General features: G+C 31.8%; 2 protein-coding genes across 2 annotated transcripts; one reads left to right on the top strand and one right to left on the bottom strand.

Annotated features, from left to right (window-relative positions):
- Positions 1-2,583: 2,583 nt before the first annotated feature.
- On the bottom strand, positions 2,584-4,291 carry LOC119672341 (replication factor C subunit 2). Its single transcript, XM_038083363.1, has 2 exons — positions 3,810-4,291; positions 2,584-3,753 (listed from the first exon to the last, which is right to left on the bottom strand). Exons 1-2 carry the CDS (start codon positions 3,969-3,971, stop codon positions 2,923-2,925), a joined length of 993 nt encoding a protein of 330 aa, XP_037939291.1. The 5' UTR covers positions 3,972-4,291; the 3' UTR covers positions 2,584-2,922.
- Positions 4,292-6,474: 2,183 nt separating this feature from the next.
- On the top strand, positions 6,475-7,074 carry LOC119681495. Its single transcript, XM_038094706.1, has one exon. It carries the CDS (start codon positions 6,475-6,477, stop codon positions 7,072-7,074), a length of 600 nt encoding a protein of 199 aa, XP_037950634.1.
- The last annotated feature ends 3,638 nt before the right edge of the window (positions 7,075-10,712 follow it).

Genomic DNA, 10,712 nt, shown 5'->3' with positions numbered 1-10,712 from the left:
CACTTGTTACGCCTTGTCGTACTCATTCCCCGCATATTTTCATTACCTGTATAAATTGTATTGTTATTGCAGATTTTCCAACACCTCCACCGCCAACAACTACAAGTTTATAGGTTTGAGTTTGTGATGATCCTGTTCCCGGTCCATTGTAACGCGACATTTATAATGTAATTTATTCAAATTTAAACAAATAGTTTCTGTTCTTATAAGGACAACAAAAAATCTAGTCAGAGAAAATATTTTCACACCCAAATGTATTCGCTTAACTACTGATGCCTCTCGCTTGTTAATACATCGACTGTCAAAATTTATTCAACTTGTGGTGACTTCGTGTTTACTCAAATTTTTATTTATAATGTACTTAGCAACACTATTTTTAAGTATGGTAAAAAATATTGGTCAAAGTTTAAAAAATAATAAATATAATGGTTTTTATAAATTTTTTTATCCGACTATAGGTTACTTTTTGTTAAAATTAAAATTCAACGTTTGTTGCATATTTTTTAATATATTCTATATTTCGACTCTCCTTGAGTGTCATCATCAGGATCAGGATCTAACATAAATTAATATTGATAAAATCCATATCTAAACGTCGTGCTCTTGATTCTGTTGTCTATGGCCGTGGGCGAGTTCGAGAAATTTGATGGTAAATTGAGGGAAATAGTAAATTATGTATATGGCACCGAATGTTGCTATTTACCAGAATTTCGAGTAGGGTAAATTAGATAAATTACGTGCTATCATTGTGTAAATCTTATAAGATGTTTAATAAATAAATTAATAAATTTGAAAACTTTTAACCAAAAATTATTATTATTGCTAAAAAAATAATAATTAAATGCAATAAATAAATATTTATATAAGTACAGTGCAAATAATCCCTAGGAAATTTCAATTTATTTTAACTCAATTTACTCGAACCTGCAGACGGCGTATATTGCATAAAACTGGACGAGAAATAAATTCGAAATTTAATAATAAATATCTTGTATTTAAATTATTATTAGTGAATTACGATTTAAATATTGTATAAGTAATTTAAATTGCTTATAAGTATTTGCTTTTTAAGGAACTTTACTTTAAATAATATAAAAAATGTGTAAATAAAAAGTAATATTATTTGTTAAATTCAAACAAAAATTATAATTTGTTTGGTTATTACAGTTATTTCAGCATACTTCGTAAACAATTTTCAATATTATTTTCATAAATGTATTGTCTATATACGAATACAATAAGCAAATTTCAAACTATTCAATTGCTATTAAATATGAATATTACATTTTATTGTTTTTATAAATTAAAATTTTACTCAATTCTATTTTTAAAATTGTGTTTTTTTTATTTTTTAATTTTTTTTTAGAAACATTATATAAATAAAATATAATATTTTTCAGGTATTTGTTGTTTTCATATGTCGATATGATTTATTGTTTTTTTTTTGTTTCATATTATATGAATGAATGAATAAAAAATATATAAAGAATAACAAAAAACGCTGTAGATAGATTACGAAATATCTGTTTCATATAAAGAAACTATAATTTTTGTTTGATATTCACAAATAAAATTAATATTTTTATTCAACATATTTTTAATAAATATAAAAACAAAAAAAGCACCGATCAAAAGCCAAAAACCAAATTCTTATAAAAAATTATAATTACTTTTTATATTTAATAATTTTATAAATAATTAAATAATGTCGAAACCAGTATTTACAAAAATACTAAGTTTGATGCAATTAGAATAAAATTTCTTTAATATCAATGTAGTTTGTATCTAATAATTTAAAATTACGAATATTCATACCATACAGCACAAAGTTCTATGTTCTGTGGTAACGGTGATACTACAGTCGAATGAAACCACCTGACATCAAATGATGTATGTCTAATAGTAGTTTCACACTGTCTCATTTGTATTAATGAGTGAACGTTCACATCATAATAAGCGCATTTATGTAGCTAATAGAACTTTACTTCATAATATGTCACACTAAAAATTATATACATAATTGATATATTAAATCATTTATATACATTTTATACATCAATTGCTTATTCAATAAATAAAAACAAAGATTTAATTAAATACTTACCTCCTCATTGCGTTTATTTCCAATTCAGCTGTTGTTTTATATTTAATACTACTACAACCACTAAGAATACGGAAACACTAATAATTTCACTCTCAATACAAATTTACCCTAGCAACTCTAAAACTATCCTAAAAACACGCTTTTATTAAAATAATTCTCATATATAAAGCATTTTCATAAAAAAATTCTTTTCGCTGTCGAAAAATAATGGTATTTCGTTCTACCAGGGCGCAGCAAATGGAGTCATATGACTAAATCTAAAAGGATGCCAATTTGAATGAATTTCAAGTATTTTCTGATTTATTTGCAATGAACTTTTAGGTTTCATTGAATAAACCTAAACAATAAAGTTTTTCAAAATTAATACGTCACAAATCTGACATATTTGTGTTCGTAATGCTCTTTTAAGAAAATATTAACAACTGTCTTAAAACGAATACTATTGGATATCATTTTAAGCACAAACTTTTTATAATAACACGTTTGATTGACCAGGAATTTATTTGAGCAAAAGTTATTTGGAAAATTTATAAGAATAAAGTGAAACTTACAATGTAAGCAAACTAGAATAACTAATAATCGACTATCAATAATATAAATTTATAATTTCACTTAAAAATGTTAAATATTAATATTCTACGTAACGATTTATATTATCATAATCATCACACATAAAAAAAATAAGTTATGTTATGACTTATCAAAAACCACGATAACGTATAATGTAAAACATATATTTATTTCTTTTAACTTAAAATGTAATTATATATTATCAAGCCAGATATTCAACTCTTGCATACTCTAAAAAGCTTTTAAAACTAATTTGTATCGGCAATCTCGCAGAGTTTCGCTAATAGGCCGGTTAATTGTAGTAACGAATTTAAGCCGTCAACGACTTTCATGTGAGTGATTCCAATCTCTCTTATAAAATTCAGTTTCATATGCTCGTTTATATTCAATCGCTTACATACTCTGAATATGTTGCCAATGATATCCTCAGCAGCATAGCCCAGTCGCCAAAGTTTTGCTAATATTTTATATGCCTTGTGTATATCATTGTTAGCGCAGTGTTGCAACATATCCTGTATCAACATGGGATGTGGCTCATCACACACTTTAAATACATTTGCAGCTGTAATCGTACCAAATCCTTGCGCTGTCGATTGTAGATTATTTAAACCCTGTCGCATATCGCCTTGTGCAGTAAACACAATTGCTTCCAAGCCTTCTTCATCATAAGTCAAATTTTCTAGCTGACACACTTCAATCAATTTTGCTAATAACTGTGGATCTGATAGTTTGGAAAATCGTAACATAGCACAACGTGACTGTATAGGTTCGATTATTTTTTCGCTAGTATTACAGGCTAATGCAAAACGTGTTGTGTTGCTATAGATTTCCATCGTGCGTCTTAATGCCTGTTGTGCACCTTCTGTCATACTGTCTGCTTCATCCAAAATAACAATTTTATGCCTGCCACGAGGAAGCGTTACTTTCTGTTGTGCAAACATTTTGATCTTATTTCGAACCACATCGATACCACGTTCATTCGAGGCATTTAACTCCAACACAGCTTCCTTATAGCTGTCTCCAAGTAAGATACGCGCCAGACACTGTATTGTAGTTGTTTTACCAACACCAGGTGGGCCCTAATAAATAACCGATCAGTTGAAATTAATTTAAATATTTGAACTAACTTTATTACCGCTATAATTATGTTTGGAGCATTTCCTTGTGTAGCAAAAACTGACAAGCGCGCTACTGTTTCATCATTTCCTACGATTTCATCGAATTTTGTTGGCCGATACTTTTCTATCCACGGCAAATTTCTTTTTTTTATTTCTTCTGCAGTTAAATTTTGTGTCATATTGTTTTAAATTGAATGTATTTATTTTATTAATGTTTCTGCTATATATCAAGCCGCATTAACACTCGCAATTATTTGCAACCTTTGTTTGCAGTGGCGCCTTTTTGGAAATTAATATGACATCTGCTTTACTAAGCAGGCCGTACACTCATGTAGCACACTCATTTCGTTTGAATGTACTTGTTACAGTGTTATAGGATTAAAAGTCTCCGCAATGAATTTCGTTTAATAATTATTAATTAGTTCTATGTAGCAAAATAGAAAAACTCAGAAATTTTGTAGTTATGTATATTGATTTATGTGTAAGCACACAAAATAAAAAAGACGTCTTTTTTTTCCAACTCTTTAAACCAAACATTAAATACTTCTTTCATTCTTATAAATTTATTTTAACCAAAAAATCACTGGTAAGATCAACTAAGCAGACATTTTGCAAAATACATGGTTTTCTTCGATAGTTTGACTTTGTTTTTTTTTATTTAGAAATAGAATCCTGAAGTTCGAATTCTATGAAACTAAATATCTTTTCATTAATAAAATTTATAATATACAAAATATGGTATGGAAAACAAACAATTACATAATACACAATAAAATAAATAAAAATTGATTTCTAATTATAATTTTTAATATTATTTATAAAGTGTATTAAAAATAACAATATACTTAATTAAAATTTTAATATAAACTTTTTAATATAAGTTAAAGTATCTTAATATAAAATATTTATAAACCTAACTAATTTAATTATTTTAATAGAAAAGCTGCAACAATTGCTATTATTTGCGCTTGTCATTGTTCAACTAATCGAAATGAAAATATAATAAATTAACGCATAGATAGTGAAAGATATTTAACTGCTACTCTAATAATAGTTACTCCCTTCACTTTAGTTATGATCACCAATCATTTTATAATTTACATTAATCAATTAATCATGAACTTTTGACATTTTGTAACATTGGTTTAAAATTGGTTTAAGTCTTCTCTCAACTATATAAAGTCGTATATAATAGATTTTATATTATATTTATAATAAAAATAAATAAATATGCAAAAGTAATAAAATAGCTTAAATAATTATAATACAATTAATAAAATAAATAATCCAACATATTATTATAGTTATATTTTTCTGTTAATGGTTTCTACAAGAAATCAGAATCTTGTATATCATATGATATATCTATCAATTTATACGTGGACACAGGATATGAATGAACCCACAATTGAATGTCAAGCAAAAATAGTGTTTAATAGTGAATAAGAGTTCCGCAATATGATCTATCGTAACTGTATTATTTTTTATTTGTACAGTAACACAAGTTATTGTACAACAATTGATATTCATAAAAAAGAATATATATATATATATATAATTATATATTTTATTACTCGTATAATAATTTTACGAATAATTAAAGTTTAACGATATTTTCAATGTTTTACAAAGCTTAATTACTTGTTTTATAACACTTATATTTGTTTGCAAATTTTAGTTTTCTGAGTGGCCGAGTTAAAATCTTTTCTTACCACAAACTAATTTTTGCAAGTAATATTACCTGCGAATGTTCGTTTGTTTCCAAACGTTGTCTTTGGTGTGAATGCAACTTTTTCAGAGTTTGCAACCGGCAAATGAAATATGCTATTATTTAACATAAAATTTCCAAAATGGCAGTGATATTTGACAAACATATTGTTGCATCACGAAATTATAAATCTGCATACAATGTAGATAATAATCAGTCTAATGATTAAACATGTAGTTGCACACACAATTACAACTCCTATTTGTTCAGAAATTCAGCATAAAAGTACCTCGTATATGTTTAAGTTGTTGCTGCCTTTCGAATTAGTGTTGCTGTTTTTGAAAATTGTAAATAAAAAAGCAAACTAAAGTATTAATAAGATTTTCCAATTTGCTGCCAATTCGTTTCCCAACACGTTGAAATCTACTTCTGAATTTGTCCAACGCGTTTTCATCAATTTGTTAACTTTAAACTAAATGTATATTGAATTCACTTCGGTTAATAGTGTTTCTAAAATATACTATAAATTGGAAATAAATCGAAATTATAAATAACACAATGTTAATTACATACAAAATAATATAATAATTTTCATACAATCTTATACGTTTTTAACTGTTTAATTAATAGGAGTAATGAAATCAAATTTTGGTGGTATTACATATGTGGCAGCACCAAAAAATATAATAAAAAGAACTGTCAACAAGGCACAAAGGAGACAACAATATCCGCAGTTCCCGCCAGTAGTAGTTTGGAAAAAGACAAAGCAGCACGTGAATAAAACGTAAAAACATAAATCTTAACTTTAAGAATATTTTATAATAACTAAGTATAAGAAATAAATAAACTTATCCATTACCAATACGGAGTGTTAAATTAACTTATCCATTACCCATACGGAGTGTTAAATTCGAAATAAACCCCAACATAAAAAACCACTACATTGGTGACCAAGCCGACGCCGAATATAAAAAATGGCTACTCAAGAGCAAAAGATAACCGAAGACACTAACCCAATCAATGAAAACGCAACAATCACTGCAATAAAGCTGCCGATGCCAACATTAATAAAAAACAACATTGACCTTTGGTTTATTCAGTTGGACTACTGGTTCCAAGTCAACAACATAAAGGGCGATACTCAAAAGTTTGGCACAGTTATCGCAGCATTGGATGCATCGCTGTTAGAACAGATTTATAACACAATACAGAATCCACCAGCAACTCAGAAGTACCAAGCTATCAAGCAAGCAATAATAAAAAACTTTGCGGATAGTGAACAAAAACGCATACAAAAATTAGTTAGTGGTTTACAGCTTGGGGATAAAAAGCCATCCCATCTTTTAAACGAATTGCAACGTATTAGTGGAAGCAAACAAGACGAACAATTACTGAAAGGGTTATGGTTACAACGTCTTCCTGTAGAAGTACAGACATGTCTAGCCACAATTCAAGTGGAACTACCTAAGATGGCGGAATTGGCAGACAACATAACCGAAACAATCCGTATAAACTCAACAATGCAAGGAACTTACGTCAATGCAGCTAACGTCCCTGCAGCAGCTCATATTTAACGTGATGCACAAATCGAACAACTTCAACGAGAAGTGACCAGACTGACGAAAATGGTCTCGAAATTATCAACCGAACACCGCTCAAGAACAAATCAACGTTCACGTTCAACATCCAGAAACCGGCAATGTCATGATGATAGTGAAGAAAAGACCAGTAGAAATTGTTGGTATCATAGAACATATGGGTCAAATGCAAAAAATTGCAAGCAGCCATGCACATATGGCACAAAAAGCTAAAACCGACTTCGTCTACGGCGGCAGAGGAAGTTGTAAACGAAACATCTACAAGACTGTTCGTCTATGACAATAAGACAAAAAAATCATTCCTAATAGACACGGGTGCAGATGTTTCACTTATTGCCGCCAAACAAAAAAATTCAAATACAAACAATAAGAACGAAAGAATACTCTACGCAGCAAATGGTTCTATGATCAAAACATTTGGAGAAATAGAGATAACTCTAGCTCTTGGCTTACGAAGAAATTTCACATGGCCATTTATTATCGCAGATGTAAACACTTCAATCATCGGTGCAGATTTTTTAAATCATTTCGGATTAATAGTAGACATAAAAATGAAACGATTGATCGACACATCAACAAAGATTTTCTCAGCCGCAAGTGAACGTAAGGTAAATGCGCAAAAAAATATCAACTGTGAACACATCTTGCAAAATTGCAGATCTACTAAAAGAATACATCGACATCACTAAACCAACACCGACAAATCGCCAGGTGACAAAAGTCACTCACCACATATTAACAAAAGGTCCACCAATATGTGAGAGACCACGTAGGTTACCTCCAGACAAGCTAGCAGCAGCAAAAGAAGAATTCCAAAACTTAGTCACAGCCGGAATATGCCGTCCATCAAGCAGTAATTGGGCTAGCCCCTTACATATGGTAAAAAAACCAGACGGTAGTTGGAGACCTTGCGGAGATTACCGTCGCTTAAATGCAATCACCATCCCAGATCGTTACCCAGTTCCTCACATACATGATTTTGCACACATGTTATATAACCAAAAAGTTTTTTCAACCATCGACCTGATTAAGGCATATCACCAGATACCAGTTGAACCGGGGGATATTCCAAAAACGGCGATCATAACTCCATTTGGATTATTTGAATTTACTAACATGACATTCGGACTTTGCAATGCAGGTCAAACATTTCAACGCTTCATTCACGAAGTATTACGAGATCTCGAATTCGCCTTTGCCTATATTGACGACGTCATTATTGCATCAGCAAACGAGGAAGAGCACAGGCAACACTTGCAACAAGTATTCGAACGATTCAGAAAACATGGTTTAATAATAAACGTATCAAAATGCGTTTTTGCTCAAAACACAGTAAAATTTCTTGGTTATCTCATCAGTGAAAAGGGCATTCAACCTCTACCAGATCGAGTGAAGAGCATCAGCGAGTACCCGCTTCCAACAAAAACAAAAGAATTAAGAAGATTTCTAGCATTACTTAACTTTTATCGCAGGTTCGTACCAAACGCTGTAGATTCTCAAACTGCACTTCAACAAATGATAAAAGGAAACAAGAAGAACGACAACACACCGTTATGCTGGACTGAAGTGAACAAAACAATCTTCCAAAAATGTAAAGATGAACTAACAAACTCGACACTACTTGTTCATCCGTCAAAAACTGCTACGCTTGCATTACAAGTAGACGCCTCGGATAAAGCTCTCGGCGCAGTTCTTCATCAAGTGACAGACAGCACGTTCCAACCACTCGGTTTTTTCTCTAAACGATTAACAGATACACAAAAACGATACAGCACATACGATCGTGAGTTGTTAGCCGCATATCAGGGCATAAAACATTTTCGACATATGTTAGAAGGTCGTGAATTCGTATTAATAACTGACCACAAGCCACTCACGTTCGCATTCCAGCAAAAGTCCGACAAGGCTTCACCACGTCAAGTCCGACAGCTTGATTATATAGGTCAATTTACAACGAATATCGTTCATGTCAGCGGAAAAGACAACATCCCAGCAGATTTTCTCTCGCGGATAGATAGTATTAGCATCCCAAAAATCGACTACGATTGTATAATTGGATTACAACGATGTTGCCCACAACTACAAGATATCAAAAACAACAATTCCATCGAAATCAAACTTTTATCTTTACCAACAATATCGGATAAAATTTATTGCGAAGTTTCAACTGGGCGAATTCGTCCTTACATTCCGGAGAAATACCGGCTACATATCTTTAAAGCTACGCATGGGTTGTCTCATCCCAGCATTCGGGGCACAACAAAAATGATAGCTGAAAAATTTTTCTGGCCTTCTATAAATGCTGATATCAGAAACTGGACCCGACAATGTATCCCATGCCAACGTTCTAAAGTGCAACGTCACAACCGTTCACCTATTTGTCAATATGAACTCGCTGAACACAGATTTGAACATATAAACATAGATATCGTCGGCCCGCTACCACCATCAAACAACTGCACATATATATTAACCATCATCGACCGTTTCAGCCGATGGCCAGAAGCAATTCCGATCCCAGATCAAACAGCGGAAACCATCGCAAACGCACTGATTACTCAATGGATCGCACGTTTTGGCGTACCCTTACGTATCACAACAGACCAAGGAAGACAATTTGAATCTTCATTGTTCAACCAACTAGCTGAAGTTATCGGTTGCAAACACTTACGAACTACGAGTTACCATCCTCAAAGTAACGGAATGGTGGAACGATTTCACCGCACATTAAAAGCAGCCTTAATGTGCCACCAAACAACTTCTTGGACAGAAGTTTTACCAATAGTATTGTTAGGTCTACGCACGACTTTTAAACCAGATATTGGAGCTTCTGCTGCTGAAATGCTATATGGCCAAACTCTACGTTTACCGGGCGAAATAGTAAGCAACCCTAGCCACAGAAATATAAATCAACACGATTTCATAACCAAGCTAAGAGAACAAATGCAGAGCGTCAAGGCAACGTTGGTATCGCATCATATAGACCGAGGCTACCACATCCAACCGGATCTAAGCTCAGCCACGCATGTATTTATACGAAATGACAAGGTAAAACCACCATTGACGCAACCTTACGATGGTCCTTACCAAATACTAGAGCGAAATGACAAGACGTTTAGAATACTGATCGAAAACAAAGAACAAACAGTTAGCATAGATCGTCTTAAAGCTGCTTTCATATGTCCCGATACAGACATTGACATCCACAACAAATCAATGGTATACCACATTCCAAACAACGTTAATGGCGACCAGTCTGTGCGACCAAATACAACAGCTAACCTGACAAAATCAGGACGCAACGTTCGCTTTCCAACCAAATTTAGTGACTCCATCACTTAGGGGGGAGTACTGTGGCAGCACCAAAAAATATAAATAAAAGAACTGTCAACAAGGCACAAAGGAGACAACAATAGCCGCAGTTCCCGCCAGTAGTAGTTTGGAAAAAGACAAAGCAGCACGTGAATAAGACGTAAAAACATAAATCTTAACTTTAAGAATATTTTATAATAACTAAGTATAAGAAATAAATAAACTTATCCATTACCAATACGGAGTGTTAAATTAACTTATCCATTACCAATACGGAGTGTTAAATTCGAAATAAACCCCAA

This window comes from Teleopsis dalmanni, chromosome 1 (assembly GCF_002237135.1).
Source record: "Teleopsis dalmanni isolate 2A chromosome 1, ASM223713v2, whole genome shotgun sequence".
Classification (NCBI taxonomy): domain Eukaryota; kingdom Metazoa; phylum Arthropoda; class Insecta; order Diptera; family Diopsidae; genus Teleopsis; species Teleopsis dalmanni.
The sequence above is the reverse complement of the archived record's forward strand: the minus strand, read 5'-3'. Positions and strand labels throughout refer to the sequence as shown.

What these genes read in the sequence shown, in the direction of transcription:
- LOC119672341 (XM_038083363.1), bottom strand. Translation starts at nt 3,971, where the DNA reads ATGACACAAAATTTAACTGCAGAAGAAATAAAAAAAAGAAATTTGCCG. An exon ending in CTCCAAACATAATTATAGCG is followed by an intron (nt 3,754 to 3,809) that starts GTAATAAAGTTA and finishes GTTATTTATTAG; the next exon opens with GGCCCACCTGGTGTTGGTAA.
- LOC119681495 (XM_038094706.1), top strand. Translation starts at nt 6,475, where the DNA reads ATGGCTACTCAAGAGCAAAAGATAACCGAAGACACTAACCCAATCAAT.